The following is a 21,867-nucleotide window of genomic DNA, read 5'->3' as shown; positions in this document are numbered from 1 at the left end:
TTATTGTTTTTATTTGTTAGTATCATTATTATTTTTTGTCACATGATTTTTTTATTATTATTACTATTACTATTAGGGAAGGACGGGTCACTACATTATGGAAATACCGGTAATTAACATCTATTAATCATATGATATAATTAGCCCTCATTACTAAGCACAATGGTAATGAATAACAAACTAGTAATTGTTTTGATAATACCTTTAACGATATTAATGTGACAACTGTTGCTCACTAATGATGTTAATAATTGCCACTTATTAACGAGGGCCATAAGTCTTAATTAATAATGACCGTTGTTAATTAATCAAGGTGACAGCCAAGTGGACAGTTATAGTCAGCATTGGTAATAGACGCCATAACCTAACCCGTATTTATAGCCGTGACGACATGGCGGCTTTTGTTTACATTGGTGATGGTGGCAGCGGGCAGGAAACGGTGTGCTGGTGATTGTGGCTGACTGCTTTATCTAAGTATACTCTGGACAAAGGCTTCCGGTGTGTGTATGTGTGTGTACAGTATCATCGCCCACTTGCTTGTGTGTAAGGATTTTTCTCTAAGGGTGAGACAGAGGGGTGAGGGTAGGGAGGGGTGAAGGTAGGGAGGGGTGAAGGTAGGGAGGGGTGAGGGTAGGGGAGGGGTGGTAGGTGGTTCTCTAATAACTGTAGGTATGCATGGCTTGGCTGAACTTGGGTGTTTGCTCTGCTCACACACCGCCAGAAGGTGAGATCACTGTACAGGTATATTTAACTTTCAGACCCGCATATATACTGTAGTTCTTCAAACATCCCCAAAGATCATGGGTCAAGTTCTCGTATCCGTGTTGTGCTTCCTACACTCTCACTCTCTCTGTTTGTTTGTTTGTTTGTCTGTCAGCCACGCCCCTCCATCCTATGCCGCTTTCTCTTGCTCTTCTCTCCTTTAACCGACTCAAATCACACTGTTTTTTGTTTGTTTTTTGCAGTTGAGAAATTAATTATCATCCTACTGACTATTGAATTAACTGCTGGAACTTGTCTAAGAATAAAGTATTCATTTTGTTGTATATGCTTTGTTAGAGTTGTGAAGTTTACAGTAGATCACCGTTTAGTATCCCAGAGATTTATTTATACGTTAAAACCTTTGTGTCTTAAGTTATAATGACTTCCTTTATGCTTCCCCAACATCACCAGATATGAGGAACATTTTACATAGGAACTTCGTGTGGGGATGGATCATTGTGTCGTAGCTCCAGCGAGTCGATTAGAGGCGTGTACATGTTTTCATATATACCTTGTACGAGAGTAACTTTTATCTGTGGTGTGTGGGCAGCTGGTGATGACGGAGACACAGTACACCATCACAGCGCCGCCAGGGAAAAAAGTTACCCCGGGGTCTTTTGTGTTGCATGCTGGAGGAGGTAGGGACTGGGAGCTGCCTGGGGGGTGTGTGTGTGTAAAAAATGCACAGCTGTACCCAAAGACAGACGAGTCGACGACACTGTTCGCTGGGGATGGCTGCAGTGCCACGGTGTCCGAGTGTCTGGAGGAAATATAAACCGACTTTTCTTCCAGCATTGTTTTGAGGTTACAGCATCGTGTAGTAAATTCTTAACAATGAACGGTTTAGTGCTGGACAATGGACCCCGAACTGTGTTGTCATAAACGCGTTTTTAACTGATAAAAAAATCAAAATACGACCGTTGTTTGTGGATGTGAGGGAAGTACTGTACTGTAATTCTCAATAGGCTGCTACCAGATGCTGGGCTCGTGTTCCGTGGTTCCAACCCTCATTATACGGCTTCTTAACGACCACCAACATGGGTATTACAGACCTGAACACCTTCGTAATTACTTCATGTTTTAGGTTAACTTGATGTGGTAACGAGAGAAATGGCTTCTTACGAAAAGGTAATGTGGGTTGGTTGGCAAGAGCGGCCATGTTGGCGTCAGCTGATGGCGGTAAAATACGTCACGCACTGTGGCACTTCATATTATTATAAGGAGATTGAGAAAGTGAGAAGCTTCCAAGTTATCTCGTGTAATTATTATATTTTTCCTCATCACTGTAATAAATGGAATAGAAAGTGTATGTGTGGTAATAATAAGTGAAGGAAGGCCCATCGTCGTAAGAGGATTTGCGTGAATGTCATTATTACCGCCGAAAATTCTTAAAAGTGATCATCTAGAATTTACGTATCATGAAAGTTGATTGTATTACCTACATAATTTCATACATAATGTTAATATAAATTTCTTTGCAGAATTGTAGTAATTTGAAGGATATTTTTTGATTTAGGCCTTTTTTACCTTCTACAAAATCTACCACTTTTAGTTCTTGTAGACCATGTTCTTTTTTTATCCACAAACATTAGTCGCCTTGTTTTATTAATTCAAATTAATAATAAACGTTTCTTGTGTCGCCATTCATCGTGGACATTTCATCGTTTTAATTTATATCTTACGATTTTGGCAAGCAGTGTATGTCGTCAATGTTTGTTATTGTGTGTGTATGTGAATTCCGATACTGTATATGGAAGATCACTGGTGTTGTGTAAGCAGTGTGTATATCCTGTATGTTTGTAAGCGTGTGTATAGTTTTATTGTTGGTCTTAAAGTGTAATGTAGTATATTCACTATTGTATGGTGTAAGAGTAACCACTTTAAACCTTCATATATTAAGGATAGTATTTTGCATGCTTCGTCTTGTGTGGTTAATGTGTGTGTATTTTGTATATATTCACCCATAGTCTCCAGCACATTTACATATTTATACTGTGGGTTTTCTCATGTATATAAATTATTCCACATATTCGCCCTCGCGTGTAAATATTTCTGTACATAAATATTTCATGTGTGTGTGTGTCCATTCCTCCTCTTGTAGCCAGCCTCGTGTATTGTGTCTCATTACTCACGTCACCTCTCCTCTCCACAGCGCCCCTAAGCGGGTCGGAGGCACGGCGGTGGCGTCCCAGCTCTACCGCACCTCCTCCTTCTCCTCAGGCCGCTCTTCCGCCGCTGATCAGGAAGATATGTACTCTGACGCATCTCTCGAGGACGACGTACTCGACCTCAACCACAAGGTCAGCGACAGCTCCTGACGACACCCCCGAGGCGTTGGTGGTGGTGAAGCGGCCGTAGCCATAATGACGCCTTGGTGGTGGTTTTGTCACCAGATTTTAAGCTTTTTAGCAGCTTGGGTGTTGTGGTGGCGGTAACGCATGCTTCTTGGTTACCAGACTCTCCTGCCTTGGCGAGGAACGTGTAATTTAACAGTTTTTATTCACCTTGTGGGTTTTTCTTTCAGGTGCACAGCTTGTTGTTGTGTACTGTACTTTCTCTTGGTTTACTTATATTGCTTCTCTTTCGGTTGCAGGGTTTTGCACGCTTTATTCACAGCTGTTCAGTCTTCAGATTGCACTAGACAATATACCAGTTTATATACTTTCCTCTTTACTGTTGCACCACCTGTGTGACGTACAGCCGTAGACACATAACCTAGTCGTTAGTAAACATGCTTGAGCACTGACCATAGTTGGTTCCTCCTTATGTGGCCGCGTCAGGAGGGAGAGACCAAAGGTGTCTGAGGAGGACCTCTTGTACCTCCACCCGGATCACACAGAGGACGCCGAGTACCTCCACTCTAAGGTAGGTCCTCACTCTTCCCGGCTGAGTCATCAAGTGCGTCTTGAAGGTAAGACTCGAGTTATTCGTCAGTACGGTAAGTTTATCCAGATTCAGAGAGGTTGAGGTTGAGACGTAAAACTGAAACAGACATCGTTCTAATTAGGCTAAAGGACTTGTCGTATTAGGATTATAATTTTACACTTTTACACATTTTATTTCCACATTCTCATCACGTACAGTAGGTCAAGTAAGGCTAGACGTCACGCCAGATTAATGTGAAGTAGAAGGTCGGCGGGCAGCATTTTCCGTAAACAAAAAGATATTGCACTCGGTCTAAAAATATATTGCGTGAGGTTAGGATAAAGTTGAGGCATGTGAAGGAGGCGGCGAGTGGTGGTGAGGGCGGCGTCTCAGCAGAGGGCAGGAGGTCGTTGTATTGTGACGTTGGTTTATAATGACAGAGCACCTCCCGGGGAACGTCGTCGGCAGGATGTCTGGGAGTGAGTGACAGCCACTTGAAAGGGGCGGCGCCAGATACAACAGCGACATTGGGCGTCCTCGACTAGTAAACAGTAACGGCGTAATTAGATTTGATTTCTTTAAACTATCAAACTGAATTTAGCCAGACTTAACCACCCACCCACTCTCAACAAGTTTACCCCGCTGGAACAAAGTTAAGACACACACCCCCCCTCCCCTGCCCTTAACAACTTGTTCTGTAGAGTCTGCCGCTGCCGACCCAACACTTGAGCCACGTATTATGACCCCAAGGACCCGTGGCTGGGGAAATTGTGGCACATTTCTCCAAGAAGGTCGGTTTTATCTTCAGATGAATGTCAGATAAATCCCTATTATATTTGAACCCTGGATTGAAAAAAAAAAGGACAGACGTATTTAAATTTCTTCCAGGGTTCAAAAGCAATAGGGATTTATATGACAATATTACTTCGACGAATCAGGGAACACAAAAGTTACGGATTTTTTTGACCCCGTATTCTACTCCTACTTTGGAATAGGTTAATATACCGATTCTCTGTGTTTGGAGTTAGGAAAACAAAATACTAACAACACGGTCCTGAGCCCACCATTGTTGAGGACAAAGAAGGGAAACAAAGTGGGTTGCCGGGGTGTCGGAGAAATATTGCCTAGAGGGGATGGGCGGAGGGTCGCAGGTGTGTGTGGGAGGGGTTGCCCTGCCCTGCCCTGCCTGTCTTGTCGGCTGCTTGGTTGAGGCTCTTGTGTTGTTCTTCCTGTCAGTGTGATGGTGACGTAGACTTTGTGATGATGGTGTTACGGTGGTGTTACTGTGATAATGAGTGTTAGAGGTGCTACTGGTGTTATTGCAATGTTAATAGTGTTACGGTGGTGTTACTTTAGAATACCAAACCGAGCATTTGTGAACATTTGGACTTGTGAACAAACTAAGAGTATCACATATTTCGCTGTTGGTCGTAGAGGTTTTATCTGGCTGGAAAGTCCTGGATTGCGGGAGGTAATGAGTGAGATGTCGAGGTGAGATTACAGTTTTATTATGCTAACTCAACACAGGGGGACGTATTACTGCAGTCAGTTTATAGTATAGTGAGCAGTGGTGGTAGGAAGGGGGTTTGTGTAGTGAAGATTGTACCTATGAAAGAGTACAGGTATTATTATATTGGTTGAGTACAGTAGTTTGGTGGTAGGGGATGGTAGTGGTGAGGGAGAACATTGATAAATTTGTCGTAATGGTGACAAGGGTGGTGATAGTGATGAAGTTGTTTTGGTGATAGTCGTTGATATTGTTGATAATTCCACTCGTATTTGTGATAGAGGTGTAATCATATGGTCTCTTAACCTTGTTCTCGGTATTAATGCCTCTGGCCGAGAGATTTGATGTAATATTAATTTTTGGGAAGCACCTGATGATTAATCCATCCTTACCTAACCTAACCTAACCTCACTCTAATCCAACCCCACCCCAGGTAGTGCTAGGGTGGTTAATCTTTAGGTGAAATAATGTAGTACTAAATCTTCAGGTAATCCTTTTTGTTATGTGTATACAGATATAACCTTGTGTACAGTCAACACCGCATTGGTTGGTAGTGGTGATGTGGGGCTGTGATACCGGGAGGAAATATTATGGGATCAGCAGGTGTGACGTCATACGGAGGGGGCTATTGTGTGTCGTTCAGCAGGAAGGAGACATACGCGAATTCTCCATTAAAGAAAAACCTATGTGATAAAACCAACTAAATCCATTCGAAACAGTTAATGGATAGAAAAAAAGTGTCCGGTAATGTGAATAATAATGATGTAAACTGATATATTAAAGAGTATAATTACATAATCCATATTGAATCCTTTTTGAAAACATTTAATGGATAGCTTCGTGTGTTTTCGCGGTACGCACAAGCAAATTTCACCATGACGCTTCTAAGAAAATATATACTTGAGAATGTAACTAAATTGTTGGAAAAGTTGCTGGTCTTGTTTGTGTAAAACGACCATTGACAAAAAATTCGATCGATTATTTAAAGTAAAAGTTTGATCTTAAAAGTCCAAAACTAACGTCCTATTCCGGTGAGAAAAAATAGGTTATTGGTGAAAAGTTAATAAGGCCAAAACCTCACATGTCTCCACCACATCTTGAGGCTGTAAAAAAATATATATATGTGGTGTCAAGTGCAGTAACCATGGCTAACAATCGTCAATGGCGGATAAGTACATTCCTGTGTAATCTTGTTTATCAGCGCCCGATAGTGCACTTTATCACCCTTTTTCTAGCCTAGACTGATCTCTCGGGAATATGAAGAAGACATTCAAGTTAGTGCGTGTTTTTATACAAGTGAATGTGGGTTATTTAATTAAGATCAGCATTGTTACAACGTTTAAGATATTTCACAATAGAATAAAGAAACAATAATAAGTTGTGACAAGGACGAGACAGTGGTTGGCAGTATGGGGGGGGTGTAGAGGTGTTAGTGATGGAGCCCAACCCGTCGACACCAGCTGTGCTTTCTCTGTAAACAAACCTTCAGTACTGTTATATCGTATGAAAATGACCCTTTCTTCGTCCGTTACTCATTTTGTGAATCATAGTGTATTATATTTCATGGAAAGATGAGTGATGTACAGTGCAGTGATATATATAACTACGATTGAAAGTGAAATGGCGACAACACTAGTGAATGAGTTGGAAAACGTTGGCCAGAAACAGCGAGTGTTGTTAGGTTTGTTACTAGTATTGTAAAAGAAAATGTGCTGATGACTGTTGAACCATGAAGTGATATATAAATAATATGTTATCCTCGGAAAAAAAAGTGTCGATCATCCAAAAATATTAGGCGTTTGAAGTGACGACATTGTAAGCCGTAAATAATATCCCGTGTCACGTATCTTGTTCCGTGTACATTATAATTATTCATTGGCTTCTTACTCACACCTAATTCTAGCAGTTTATTTAATAGTGAGAGGTGATGAATATGGCGAGAACGTGTGTGTGTTGGAAGGGCAGGAGGGAGGAAGTAGGGAGTGGCAGCCAGCGTTTATAGTACAACTCCCAGGAATACCAAGGAGAAATTCGTCTCATATCTCAGGCGTTTTCCCAGTGGCTACAGACATGATAATCATACCAACCCAAGCGGGAATAATAGATGAAGTGAAAGTCTTTGAGTTGTCTTTTCTGTAAAGGAGTGTAGCCAACAGTTAAGAAACGCTTGGTGAACGGGTGTTAGCTCAAGGTAGCCAGCCAAGGAGTGTGTACTTAAAGGCGTTATGTTTTGGTTACATTTGTATTTGTTTCTGTGTATTTGAAAGTTTAATAAATACAAACTACAATCCATGTTTCTGTAATATACGGTATATATAATAAGAATGTTATCGAGCTTGTATTTAGGAGAGACGGGATGAATATTCGAGTGGAAATTCAGGACTCAGCCTATGAATAAATTAGCAAAGCTGAATATGATGCTTACGATGTCAAATTAATACAACCTACGTATCACTTTGGGTCGGAGGTTTGTACAGGGAAATATACCACGTTTAAGAGACAGTTTACTTATGATCAAAGTATAACAACTCATGGATGTAGTTTTAACTCGAAATACAAGTGGCTAGTTAAGGTTACATGTGTATAGGTTTGTGTTAAAATGAATATTCAGGTGGCTAGTTTAAGAGGGTAGTTTTTTTTAAAGGGATATACAGTGTATATTTAATGGTGTGTGTGTGTCATTGACGGCCATCTTGAGTGAGGAGGCGGAGGGTTAAACAAATGAAGATAAACCTGCGCAATACAATACTTACGCATTGATCAAATCAAAGCTTAACCTTGCACATAAATTCAGAAAACTGTAAAATATTGTATAAACACTTTGTTGAAAATGTTACCGAGAGATGAAAGCTTTACTATGGTAAGGTTGCTGATTCACGGCGAGGCTATGAATAGAAAGACATGGTGCTAGCCTTCGCTCTCGGCAGTGGCCACCATTAATCACAGAGTTGACGCTCGATAACCAGGGTGTCGTGATGTTAAAGAGGCGATTGATGGAGTAGCTCAGATATCGACAAGAAGGATTAATGTTAGGACCTGTAGTGTTGATCTTGGTGGAAGATCAACAGATTGTGGAGAAAGTACAGTACTATTTTCCCTGTTGCTACAGTAGAAGCCAATTCCGTGTTAGAGAAATGAAAGTTAGGACTGGTGGAAAGTTGTTAAAGGGAACCGAAAGAGAATTATGTCGCATCGTTCAAGTTAGGAGGCAAGGCAAGGCACCAGCTAAAAATGTCGTGCAGCAGCTTGGGAATGAATTGAGTTAGCTATATTGGTGTATCACCCCCTCCCTGGTAGATATTTATAGTCACTCCCCCTCCCCCCTGTGCTTGTTGATTGTGTTGGGAAGCAGGTGGGGAGCCCTTGGTGCCACAGGGAAGTGAAGCAGCAATGAGGAAGTGGCTCTAATCACAACGGATGATGACCGCTGTATCCATTCACCTCTTGCCATAACGCTGCCATAATACGAAGTTTATGTCATTATGATCTATATCCCAACTTTTTTATATCGGAGAAAAGTTACCGTCGATAAAAAAATGACTTGTGGTAGGATTATAATACCAGTGCATACCGTAATTACTATGGGGGTCCCTAACTAGGCTCCTCCCCCAAATGACTGATATAGCCAATAACGTAAGTCTTGTTGTTGCTGCTGCCATGGAGGTTAATAGTGGACGCGGCCCACACTGACGTAGAGATCCATTTTTAGATTACATACACCATCAGGAGCCTCGGTCAGTCGCGTGATCCTGCTGCGTGCAATATAATTTACCATTGGGGTAGCAGCTAGGCCCTATGTCACAGGATGCCACTGAAGGGTCGTTTTAGTGGTAATAACGTGGTAGTATTACATCGGTGAGTAAGGGTGGAGCTTGGCTGTCAGGACATTCATTGGTGTGTTGATGTAAAGTGGCTGGATGTGTAGCCTAATACAAACGTGGTACAGTATTCGTAGCCTCTCTCTCTCCTCAAGGAAATATCATCTGTATTCTCGTGAACCTTACATAGCTCGTATGAAAATTTAATTGGTCGTATCAGTTAAGGACATGACCCAGCAGAACTGTTGTGGGTTAAAGAAAAAAAATAACACGAGAATGGTTATTGTAGGTGATCAGGACTAATCGGCAAAAAATTAATATGTAATCCATCCATGCTTTGAGGTTCTGATATCCTGTAATGTAAGATTTTTCTTGCGTGCATTAAGTATAAACCGATAAAAACTCATCTGATTATTGATTAAAGGATATTATGAAGTAACTGCGCGGTCGATAGAAATTGAGGCAATCTGTGGCCCGCCATTAGGTAACGTTGTGGTAGCCGTGTGGTATACTGTTGCGCAACACCTGTTTTGAGCAAGCTTGATGGTTTCCATTAGGGAAAGAATAGACGTAATTGGCATTAAGGAGGAAAAGCTGAAGGCCAATGGGTCATCTTTTGCAACGTAAGGGAGTCTGTTTTGTGATCATTTTATTTGTTACTCTACCACCAGACACCTCCTAGTTGTTTTTCCTTGATAGAGAAAATCCTGGTAGATTTTGTGAGGTCAATACTTATTTGCCGGTCTAATTTTAGGTACTCACAATAGTACCAATTTTTGTGGCTTTTTATTGTAGGGGTGAGGTCATTGACGAATTAGAGCATCACCCGAGAGTTAGTGCGTATAGCCTAAGGTAGGAATCCTCTGCTTTTGGTGTCTAGAGAACTTAATATATAATCATGAATGTGTGTCTTGAATGATGTGGGTAGAATTGCATACAGGGACAGCGAGCATATACTGTACAGTGGTCCAGTGAACAAAATCCATACTTTCAAACTGTATCGTGCGAGGAACCTATAAAAAGAACATTGGTGTAATGTCAATCATCGACCTGACCTTGACCTTGTGTAGGACACATGGTTGGTGTGGTGTGGACACAGTAGTCTGGTTATAATACCCCTCCGTTGTGGCGCGTACCATAACATCAGTACCACTTGTAAAGACCAGGAGCTCTCGTGTCGGGCTCTCCTCCACGTGTTAGGGTTGTTCGGCATGTCTGGCAGACTAGCACAGGCTGGGTGACAGTAACGAGGCCATTGTGGTGGCAATAGTGGCCACAGGGTTGGGGGAAGAGGATGAACTCTGGGGAGGCTGGACAGCACTGAGAGGGAACATTGGTTTATGGGTGTGTTTGGAGCCGGTTATTTATTACCACAATATACTTTACAAGTATTAAATAATGTTTCATAAAATAACACTATAGATTCTTACATGACTGATCATAATTGAAAACAACGAGAGTTTGACGCTTGTGCTCAAGTTTTGTAATATAGTTCATTGAACGGTTGTGCAACGTTTGTGTCGTCAATTGTGTACGTGTTACAATGTTCTAATTTACTCGGAAATGTGATAATAAAATCCCTTGTAGCTAACAGTAGGAAAACGGGACAGATTCATTGTAAATATTACATGGGGGGGGAGAGTTAATGCCGGGGCTGATGAATGATGTAGTTTATCGTCATACTAATATTATATAAATGATGGCATCGTGTACTGTGACACTTTGTATGTCACTGTGAATAACTAGGTAGTGTGTAGAGTAGATGATAACGGAAGACACGAGAGAGAGGAGCAGGTTTATATGTATACCACTGGTGGGCCTGAAGACGAACTATCCTTGTAAGACGTCTCTCCGTTTGTACTCATTAACTCTTACCATTCTTTCAATTGTACATTTTGTAAGGACGTATTTATGTACAAGACAACCATATGAACGGTTGGTTTTAAATATTTATATCTTCATAGGGAATACCACGGGTTGAAGGAGCTCCCTGTAGCCTACACGTGCCGAGCGTCACAGGACATGTCCATAAATATGAGTCATACATTCAGAAGACGTGTGTCATCGGGTTATTGTCACTTGTGTAGGATTAAAAAAAGAAAAAGTAGTATATAAGAACTTTTTAAGTTAACTAAAGGAAATTTTTCTTATCATACACGTTGTCGTCTTCCGTTGGAGTTTCGTCACTACTTCTAGAGTCCGTGTAACATCCTGTAGCCATAACTGCTCCCCTCCCTCGCTCGTGTATATCCCTTAACCCCTGTGTAGCCTGATGGTGTCGCCTCCCCTCACCTTGTATATTATTAGTGTTAGGTTCCTCCCCCGGGCTCTTCATCTGCCTCGCCTCCTCGTCAGGACTTGGGGGTGGAAGGTAGCTGTGTCTGTTCCGCGCCATGAGGCGGTGTAAACACAGGGAAAAAACATCCAGCTTATTTTGTTTGCATTTCACCCTGTTTACACACACACACACACACACACACGTGCGCGCGCCGCAGTGCCAGTTCTCATTACGTGTGGATTTAATCACTTTTATAAAAACTAACAAATACACACTAATTAGCAGGTCTGCATTAATCAAGTCCAGTATACTGTAATTAGCATTTGCAACTTAGTAAGATAAATTCCATGCGATAGGATATGAGATAGGTAAGTAGAGCGTTGAAAGCATAGTGAAGGCAAATAACAAATAGAGATCGGAAAGGAAGAGACTTATCCTGTGTGTGTGAGGGTTTCTATGTGAGAGAAGGGGGGGGGTGTAGAGACTTGGTGTAACAGGGACTGAGGATTAGCAGCTGCGGACGGTGATACGGTTCATCTTAAAAGATAAATAATTAATTATGCCATAACATTTGTGAAAAAAATCCCCGTGGTGTCTTTATGGTAGAATGATCTATCAAGTATTTATCATAATCTTCAAGTAATATTCATGTTTTTCTAATAGTTTAAAAAATACTGATACTCGTAGAACTGTTCTTAAAATATCAATGTACCGTTTTCTTATATTGTTCTTTTAATAATTTTCAAGATTTCTGAATAGCATAATTTCAATAGTGTAATTCACTTAGACATTAGAACTATAGCTAGAAATACGTATGTGTAAATATAATGGATTATAATTATTGAAATCCAAACTATCAAGCATCAAAGGCAGGTAATATCTCGCCCTCATTGATCGCAATTTAATGGATGATACATTATACTGTGTTTCGTGCGTTAATGATCTGACTCGTCGCCTGAAGGTCAAAGGGTTTTAAGTGGCTACGTCCTATGTGACATTAGCAACCAAACCTAGCCTGCTGTATAGTCGATACCACGCCAGCCATACTGTGTGTGTGTGTTGTACAGATGTTGTATGCTAGAATTCGTAAATGATGCATTGTGTTTTACGTGATGGATATTTTAAGTACTTCTCCCACACATTTTTAGCTAGAGACGTGACATTTTAGTTGATGATTCATAAGCTTCTCGCTGTATGTGGGAGAGTAACGGCCAGCAATACTCAAGTTTATAGCATGCGCTGTGTTCTCGTCGCAAGATAATTATGCTTTACGGTTTAATGAACAAATACATGACCAGTAAAAATAATATACGTATACATAAGAAAATAGTAATCATGTGAAATATATTCAGTGTTTCCCCTGTAAATAATCATTGTAGTATATTTCTCACAACTTGGTACTGTATTGGGAAAACGTGTGCTTAGATGCTCTCTACTCCGACATTGAATTTAGCTAAGATGTGTTGCATTATTCATGTGTGTTCGGAAGTGGAGTAAGGGATATTCCCGGGTGGTGGGTGGCAGGAGATGGCTGGCTGGCTGGGTCTGGTGTAGTGTGGGCATTACGTCACCAGTAACACCGTGCCCAGTGGGAGGCGAGGCAGGGGAGGGAAGACACACCGATGTTCTTCCTAGGATGAACAAGGACATTCCATATATGATTTGATTAACTAACTAAACTTATCTAATGTGGCTTTGACGATTTATCTAATATTTCTTGTGTATTATGATGATTTCATTAAGGTTGATCGAAGGTTTTATCATATAACAAAACTTCCAGAACTTTTACATTCACCTAACCTTGGCAAGCAGCAAACTGTAATGATATGTAAACTGAGTTGGTTCGTTTTTGTAAAAAAATGTATTATACCAGCAAACTAATGGAAAAAAACGGTTATCGTCGGCTCACTTCTTGGACCTTTAAGGAAATCATTACTTCATTGACTGAATATTTGCAGAAGAAATTATACATTAATGACGAAAAACTTTGTCCATTGTGAGCCAAGTTGAATCTTAAAAAAATAAGTGAAAATGTATGATTTATGGGAAACGCTTTATAATATTATTTTACGTATTTCCTGTAACACTCGAAACGGTAATTGTTGTTCTATTTCTGTGCTGATCTGTGGAATAAGTACAGGGTAGTTTGATATTTCATCTCTTTAGACACAAAAAAGAGCACTGGGAAACCGCTGGGATACAAGAGCTTATGGTGCCTCTATTTCTATACTTCATCTAGTAATTCTAGTTCGTGACTAAACACAGTAGGCCAAGCTAAATAATCTCAGCATTCATAATAACTTGGGAAAGATCAAGTGAATTAGTTCCTATGGTAACCTTGACATCTATCATCCAACTTCTCAGTCTTGATAACAAAACACTCCGTGGTTAATTTGGGAAAACCAGAACGAGTTGGTAGTGTAGGGAAGTTGGAGAAATCCATTTATTATAGTGAGTTACTTTACTGTATATTAAACGGTTTACGTGGAAGACGCACGAGTATTTTTAAGTGGGGTATCTCTTGAAGCCGAGTATATAAAACGTGTCAATTTGTCACTGCTCATATCTTTGTTCATCCTTGGAAAACACTGTGGCGGGCGGGGCAAGCTTGACTCAGCCATGCACAGCAACTGTTAGTGGAGGCCGATTATTTCTAATTTTTTTTTCATTCATGATAATTTATTACTTTTTTATCTTAATGTATTTATGGATGATGACGTAAAGTTGTAAGGGGCTTTGAATGACCATTGTTTATTGGTTCAGAGGGAGGGGAGACGTGCAGGGGGCGAGGGAGAGTGAGGGGAGACGGGTGGTGCCTGGCAAGTTGGCACCCGCGTCATTAAGAGTCTGGCCCAGCTCCCCTCAGGGCCACCACAGTGTACGTCAGGCCCCCGTCCCAGTACCCACGAGGATGTCGACTTAGTTACAAAGAGTCGCTCTGCCTTTATCAACACCAGTTGTTCACAGCGACATTACTGAAAGTTGAGATAGTTGACAGTGACGTTGTGTAACGCAAGTGCTTATATAACGAGTGTTTTGAAGGTGCAGTAATTTGTTGTGTTGCATAATAGTTTTAAGTGAATAAGTGCTGAAGAATAAACATAATTATAAACAAAGTGTACGATAAGCATCCCACTTTTGGTACATGGTAGTGTTCGACCTATCAATCTGAGAAATTAAGTGTAACGGTTATGATATTCTGTGAGTTCGGTCATGCCTGTGAAGCTCCCGACCAAAGTGAGGGTAAAATTGTCAAGTAATTGGGGCATTGTTACCGCGCATAATATATTCTTGTGTGGAAATTAGTGTTGAAGTGCTCCAAAGTGCCCAGTTGTATTGGATAATTAAAATGATGAAAAATTAACTTAATATATCTAATTGTATGAATGTAGGACATAATTTTCTGTTCTGCAGTGGCGACAGCTAAAATAAACCCGAGGAAGATTATAATATTTACATATTGATATACACTGTAAGACTTTGGTATTTATAAACATTAAGACCTGTGTAATACTGTAGTCAAGAGGGATGTAGCTTTTTTAAGTAGATTGTGATATAATGGAGAAAAATAGTGATGCCTTTTATAACAGGTCACCGGATTTTATTATGTATTTTGTCTTGGAGATCAAATAAAAATACTGTGATTCTGGTGTTGCCAGCATCCATAGTAGTAGTATTGTGATGGTAAACACAGTGGTGTTCGCTCCGAGCCCATCTGGTTACGTCGACTAGTGATGGGGAAGCTGGCACGGTTCTGGGCAACCGCACACAAAAACGTAAATAAAAATAGTGGACTAGTCCCATTTACGATAGTTAACTGTTAGAGATTATTAGACATTACGGTACGCCCCAGCTAACTTTACAATTAATATTTTAATTAAATCCGTGCGCTGTGGGAATGGGTTGGTTTCATGTGAGTAAGCAGATAAGTCCTACTAAATAAATTATAAACCGTGAGTGGTGTTAGTGAGGGAGGGAAGGGGCCGCGTGTGGAGTAATTTTGTTTGTTGGTGCCAAGCTCTGTGTGAAGTGGTGCTCATAGGTGTCAAACTTAATATCATGCTTTCACACTTGTGCGAGATATTAATTTGTCCTACTTATCCCCATTAACACAGATAGTTAGAGCATGTCCTTTGAGTTCATGTGAATAAGTGAGGAGAGTTGTACAGTATATGCAGGAGGGAAACGATACGCGTTCTCAGCGGCACGAGTGTGGGCGAGACAGTCTGAGAGATGATTGCGTTGCGCGGATACTTGAAGTAAATTCTTGAGTGGAGTCTCCTGTTTCAGGCTGTGTGGCGCTCATGGTGTTTGCATGTCCTGTGCTGGCAAGTTATGATACCAAGTACTCGGTTTTGTCTTTCAAATGCCCTCACAGTTGTCATTTATTTATTATATAGGAGATTTGTATTAGTTTATCCAATTTTCCTCAAGTAGGGATGATGACAGGCAGGCAGGCCTCTCTACGCTCTCCCGGATCTGTTCAGGCAGAGCTCGCAGATACTGCGGGCGTATGCATCCTTTTAACAGATACATACACATGAACTGGAGTGAGCTAGTTCGAGAACGTGATCTTCGTGGGAGGTGTAGGGTAACGCTAACGTGCTGATCATGATCCTTGCATTCATGAGCAAAGAGTTCGCATGTAAGCACTTGCTGCAGTTAGGCATGTCTATTTTGACCAGCTAATTTAATGTATTTTACTGTTTTATAATATGAGACAAAAAAAATCTTAGACCGCACCAGACAAACTAACGTGATGTAAATTATCGAAAGTGTTATTGAAGTAAAAGCTTTATAACTCTAAAAATGGTGTGTGTGAGGTTATGATTTTGATAATTGCAGCATTTGCATATTTATGTATGAATAGAACTTTATTTTGCACTGTTGTCTAGTGCAGACTGCCATGAAGGGATGCTTTCAAGCTGTCAACAAGACCCAGATTGTCAAGGATGTTATCGTGCCCAGCCCTTGGTCTGCAACATGTGTTAACCTCATTTAAAACATTCATGGTTGTAAATTCGGATGATTGATACCAGTTTTAAATTTATTTATTTATTCATTCATTCAGTTGTGTTCATGCTAATATTAGTTTCATTTCCAAGGGCAAAGAGTAGCCTATACAACTCAAAGCAAGAAAGATGTATTTCACGAAATTTTTAATGGTAATTGTGAAGTTTACGAACTGTCTTAGGTATGTGCACAGAAGGCCTTAGCTGTTAAAGTAACCGAATTCAGTTGCATAAAATCAAAGACACCGTGAACAAAAAACTGCTTAGAACTCAAAGGTCGTTGTGTGCATGGGTCCAAGATGAGCACTCTAGTTAACATGGGCATAAACATGAGGTCTTGTCTGCGGGGAGTTGCACCACAGAGAGCCATTCAAAGTCAGAAACAGAGCCACCTCTGCTGGATATATCTTCATATCATGGTTGATGGGGTGGCACCAGAATGTAATAGATCTTAAACCAGGTCACTGAGCTCTCATGGTGAAACGAAAGGTCATTTGGGAATGGAAGGAGGATTGTGTAGGGGTGGGGTGTATGTGTTGACACGCGAGAGTTGAGGGGAATGGGGTTGTAAATTTTAGTGTTGAATTGGTAAATAGGCTACAGGGATTAGCTAATTCAGCTGGTGGATGGCCTACAACGGTTTAATAGGACAGTGGTGATGAATAAACTATAAGATTTAATAGGACTGGTGGATAGCCTTCAAGGTTTAATGGGAAAGTCTTCAAGGTTTAATGGGATAGTGGTGGTGGATAGTCTTCAAGGTTTAATGGGACAGTGGTGAACAAGCTACTGGGTTCAGTTGTTAAAAGACTCCAGTCTAACCAAACTCAACATAAGGAGCTGGGTTTGGGGGGGCACTGTTTAGATATAGCAGGCAAGGTCAGGTAGTGGGAAGGGAACTGTACCCATGTGTGTTCATCTTTGCATATAGTCAGTGTAGTTGCTTAATGTACCAGTATCTATTTAATATTTAATTATAGAATATAACTGATGTAAGATGTATTCTGGTATACCTAGAGTAAACAGTGAACCATTGCATTTTGAATTTATTTTTGCAAAGTGGTTTAAGTTTGTAACTAAAGCATGCAGACGTTTTTTCTTCAAATATCAGTGATGTAATGTCATTCCTTGTTTTTAAAATTATTATGTGAAGTCTGTGGTGTTATATGGAGCTATGAATGAAATACTGTACAGAAATGAGTGCAAGTGAGAAATGAGTGTGGCAGCTGTCTCATGGGAAAGAGCAGCCAAGCCCCCCAAAATGAGTACTGAGGAAGGGGTGAGCAAGGACCCAATGCGGGACTCTTTGATGAGCAGCAGCAGTAGTGATGAGTTTTCCGATGATGAAGACAACGAGAACAATAACACCCCCATCCCAGAGAGTTTTGTCGAGAACAACTTAGATTTAGAGTTTGACCTGTGGCAGGGTCAGTTTGAGATAACCAAGCCCAGGTACAGCAATGGCCACGCCTTCTACAAAGACATCGTTAAAACGGTAGGTAATTGATCATATTTCTCCACCTTTAAACGTAACTATTATGGGACATTTCAGGCTAAAATACATTGAGGGACTACAGCTCATTGTTATTAAGGGAAGTAGTATAAAGAGCTATGCTCTTTTTTTGCACGAGGTTTCAAAGGTACTTGAGAAGGCGTTGATGTTTTGGCGAGTTTGCTTTGACGTAGATAAATTATAATGTACCGGTAGCTGTGAACAATTTTATACCGTTTTTCATCCACACCTACAAAAGCATGGTTTAAGGGTTGTGTGGCTGCTGCATGTTTTGTTCTTTTCAAAATGTTTATAAGGAGTGATGTAGTAATGATGTAGAAATTTAGATACTAATGTTTATGATTGAATGTTGTACTTGTGATGTATGATTTTTAATAAATATATAACCCATTAGCTACATAAAACCCTATATAACAAAGTGAATTGTGTAACCAAGAAATAAAAAAAAAATTATTACGTTTGTTCCCAATACCTGTAAAAGTTGTACTAAAATTTATAACGAAAGTAAAAAAATACAAAATATAAGTAAAAAAAAACAAAGTATACACAACAGGAACTTGCTTCACTTTTTTAATGACATGACAGGAAATCCATTTGATACCTAACCTGGTGCATTACAGTATTTTATTTATATCCTCAGATAAAATTGTGTATTGTACAGTATTGTTTTTTTTTAGATGACAAACCCTTTTGTCTTAATGTACAGTGTTGCTTATTTGTCCACAGGTACAAATGTTGCAGCAGCAAGTAGGAGTTTTAGCAGAGAATCAGGTGAACTCAGATGACAGGTTCTCCCGAGTGAAGCAGGACAATGCTGCCTACCATGAAAGGTGGGTCGCTTGTTGTTGGTTAATGTAAATGTTGGGAAACTTAAGATTGATGGTGCCCTGTTTACCATCTGTAGCTGTGTAGAGATTCATGAACACACTTCTTTTGATATTGATGCTTCACATTACAAATTTGTCCTCTGCTGTGTTAATGTTTTCCATCCTTTTCAAGATTTAAAATGTGTCTTAAGGCCCTCAGTCTACTTACATAATCCGGATGATACAGTTGATCACATGTCGTTTTAACTGTTTGCAGCACTCTGAAGATGGTACAGTATAGTGGAAATTGCAGTATTTTTTAAATACAGGGCAGTACAGTCTTACAGATACTGCACTGTACATAAAATTTAAAGGTGAACATATTAAGATGTACTTTGATGATCCTTTGAAAATTTATTATCTATTGAAATGTGATCACACGGTTCTTTAACATATACAGTACAGTATTTGGTCTTATGTACACCAGAAGAAGTTAATAATGTGGGACAAGTATCAGTGTTACTGCCTAAATACAGTACAGTATCCTGAAATACGTACCGTACAGTACACTGTAGTACTGTATGCAGTATTCAAATATTTTGGTAAAGTTGAAGGAATAATTATATTGTAAAGTGCAGTTAGGTTTATAGTAACATTTAGTCATTCAGGTAAGTACTGTATATATCCAGTAAATATTTATAGCAGTTTTAACTAATTCATTGTTTACAGAGTGGTGATGCTGGAGGAACAGCTGCGCGAGACAGAGCTGCGGCACGAGGATAGACATGCAGAGGAACAGCGCAGGAACAGAGAGCTCATAACCCGAATTGAACGAGAAAAAGAACTTATTATAGAAAACATTTCCATTAAGTGAGTAGATGTACAGTCACCTCCAGGTGTGATATTTTGCCCTACCGTACCTCCCTAGCTCCTGTGGCACCGTTGGATGCAATACTTATTACCAAACGAACCTTTTCCTCGCTAACAAAATGAATTTCCATATCCATTTAGGTTTGACAATAATCTGCTTAATAAACTAGAGAGAGGATCAGAATTATTAAAAAAAATATATATACAGTTTGGAGAGTGTTTGGTACTGTACTTTGAAATACAAAGTTTGAACAAAACATGATACCTCGAGAACACATTGAAAAGAAAAATTTATTGCATTAAAATTGTGAACACGAGACAAATTCATGAACACCAAGAATTATGGTCCTCCCTGTATTATGATAAGTAAGAATCACTAGAAGCTATGATTAAATATTTTAATGTATTTTGTCTGTATTTTTTAGGTTGACAAGTGTAGAAAAGGATAATACTGCGATAGATAATGAATGTAAACGCTTCAAGTCACAGGTTGAGAAGTTACAGAAAGACAAGGAGTTACTGGAAGATTGGGCATCTGAGGCAGAGTTCTCGGCTTCTGCTCTGCATCAGGAGAATTCAAAGTTAGCAGAACTATCCAGGAGAGAGAAAGAAGAAATGAAAGTGGAGAGAGAAAGAAGTGCACAGGTGAGAAGTTTGCATTGGTTTGTGAAACAGATACTGTACATACTTATTTATTTAGCAAAATTTTCAAACTAGTTCACATTGGTTTAGCATGCAAATAGACAGTGTTTGTGTGTATACAAATATATATATAATAGGGTGTCTGGTGTTTATAAATGTCATTAAACATATGTAAAATATTAATATGCTTGGGAAATTTATGACTGCCCTGGGAGCCCATAAACATTTGATAGGAGGGTTCATTGGTGATGCTCTCTCTACACCTCACCCAACACAGTATAGCATTGCCTCAGTTCAGACAGTTAAGCCTCTGGACACAAGGAAATGCAGTACTGTACTGTACTGTGTTATTAAAAACCTTTATATATTTACATCATAAACAGATAAATTGTGAATAGTTATGATTGGGTATATATATACATTTTTATTGATGGTGTACAATGGAATGTCAAGAACATGTACATTAGTACTTTAATTTTATTTTAGTAATATTTGAATTTTTTCTGATATTTATAAAATATCAGTCGGTGAGAAATTGAACTAGATCCCCGGCCTGCAGAAACCAGAGAAGCAGTTCACACTTCTACTCAAAAACTTTGCCCTGTCCCATTATAAACTTTATACTAATTAGGCTCATAGTGTAGTTCACTCAAAACCCACATGCAACCGCTTGTCAGTGTTTCACAGAACAGGTAACCAGATGAAAACCACATTGTAAATGCTCCAGTTTTCCTTCACTGGTTTAACTTTTTGACATTCTTGTTTCCCACATATAAAATCACATTCATATTTATGACCACTGCTGTGTGATCTTTATAAGTTCTGTTGTTTAACTGTGGAACTGCATCATCGTGATATGTCCTTCACCCATGTCCTCACTTCACTCGTTCAGTCTCGTTAAATTCCTTTCTCTTTTGGAACAGTTTCTATGCATTTCATACAGATATATATTCTAATGTTTAAAAAATTATCAACAGGTGATAGAAGAACTGCGTTGTGAAATAGAGCGGCTGAGAACAGCGGAGGAGACAGCGAGGAAGCGGTCACCAAGTGTGGACCCTCAAACAACACAATCTGCAGAGCTACAAGCTACTATTAGGCAATTAAGAGAGGAGAATAAAAGTAAGTTGGGTCAGGTTTGAGACATATTGTGTTGGAAATCGGCTTTAGGCTCAAATTGTGTCGTGGATTTGAAACTCGTTATAACTAACGAGGAGGGTATGGTGGCCAAGCTGGAACACCTAACCCCTGTTGGCATGAGTCACCATGTAACACTGTCCTGAAGATTTAACTATTACTTGGTTCATGACAAAAGTAGGCCAAGGTTCAAATATTACAAGGGCTGAATATAGTAGCCAGTAAAGAGACCCATTTGATCGACGACTATATACCCAAGACCAAACCCAGTACTTTCAGGAATACAAGAAGACTATTACACATGACCGCAAGCAGTGTGTGGTGATTAATAGCATGAAATCGTCTTGTGTATCCATGACAAGTGAGGTACCACAGCAGTGTACCGGGCCCATTGTTGATTTTTTTTTTTTTTCCCATAAATGACATGCCAAAGGCTATACCATACAATTGTTTGCAGATGATGCCAAGTTATTCAGGGAAATTAAGAATCAAACAGACTGTGAAGAGCTACAGAAAGATTTCGGTCAGCTTCAAAATCAATCGAAGAAATGGCTGCTAAAATTAAATGTCACAAAGTGTAAGAGGATGTACGTAGGTCATACCAACAGTAAGGAGGCGTATCACATGTCCCAACGGGATGAAGAAACAGCATTAATA

At 39.8% G+C, this 21,867-nt stretch overlaps 1 protein-coding gene across 7 annotated transcripts in view; it reads left to right on the top strand.

Annotated features, from left to right (window-relative positions):
• LOC121864901 (rab11 family-interacting protein 4-like) overlaps positions 1-21,867 on the top strand; it is a 135,901-nt gene that overhangs the window by 105,123 nt on the left and 8,911 nt on the right. For 6 of the 7 annotated variants that reach the window (XM_042364072.1, XM_042364075.1, XM_042364074.1 and 3 more), the window contains 5 exons: positions 2,915-3,062; positions 18,482-18,585; positions 19,291-19,431; positions 19,857-20,076; positions 21,051-21,195. In XM_042364072.1, the coding sequence (XP_042220006.1) occupies positions 2,915-3,062; positions 18,482-18,585; positions 19,291-19,431; positions 19,857-20,076; positions 21,051-21,195 (758 nt within the window). Of the gene's footprint in view, positions 1-2,914; positions 3,063-3,542; positions 3,628-18,481; positions 18,586-19,290; positions 19,432-19,856; positions 20,077-21,050; positions 21,196-21,867 lie in introns of all 7 variants that reach the window. The other variant, XM_042364077.1, reaches the window with a different exon arrangement.

The sequence above is a fragment of the Homarus americanus genome, unplaced genomic scaffold (genome assembly GCF_018991925.1).
Source record: "Homarus americanus isolate GMGI-L3 unplaced genomic scaffold, GMGI_Hamer_2.0 scaffold2539, whole genome shotgun sequence".
NCBI lineage: Eukaryota > Metazoa > Arthropoda > Malacostraca > Decapoda > Nephropidae > Homarus > Homarus americanus.
The sequence above is the reverse complement of the archived record's forward strand: the minus strand, read 5'-3'. Positions and strand labels throughout refer to the sequence as shown.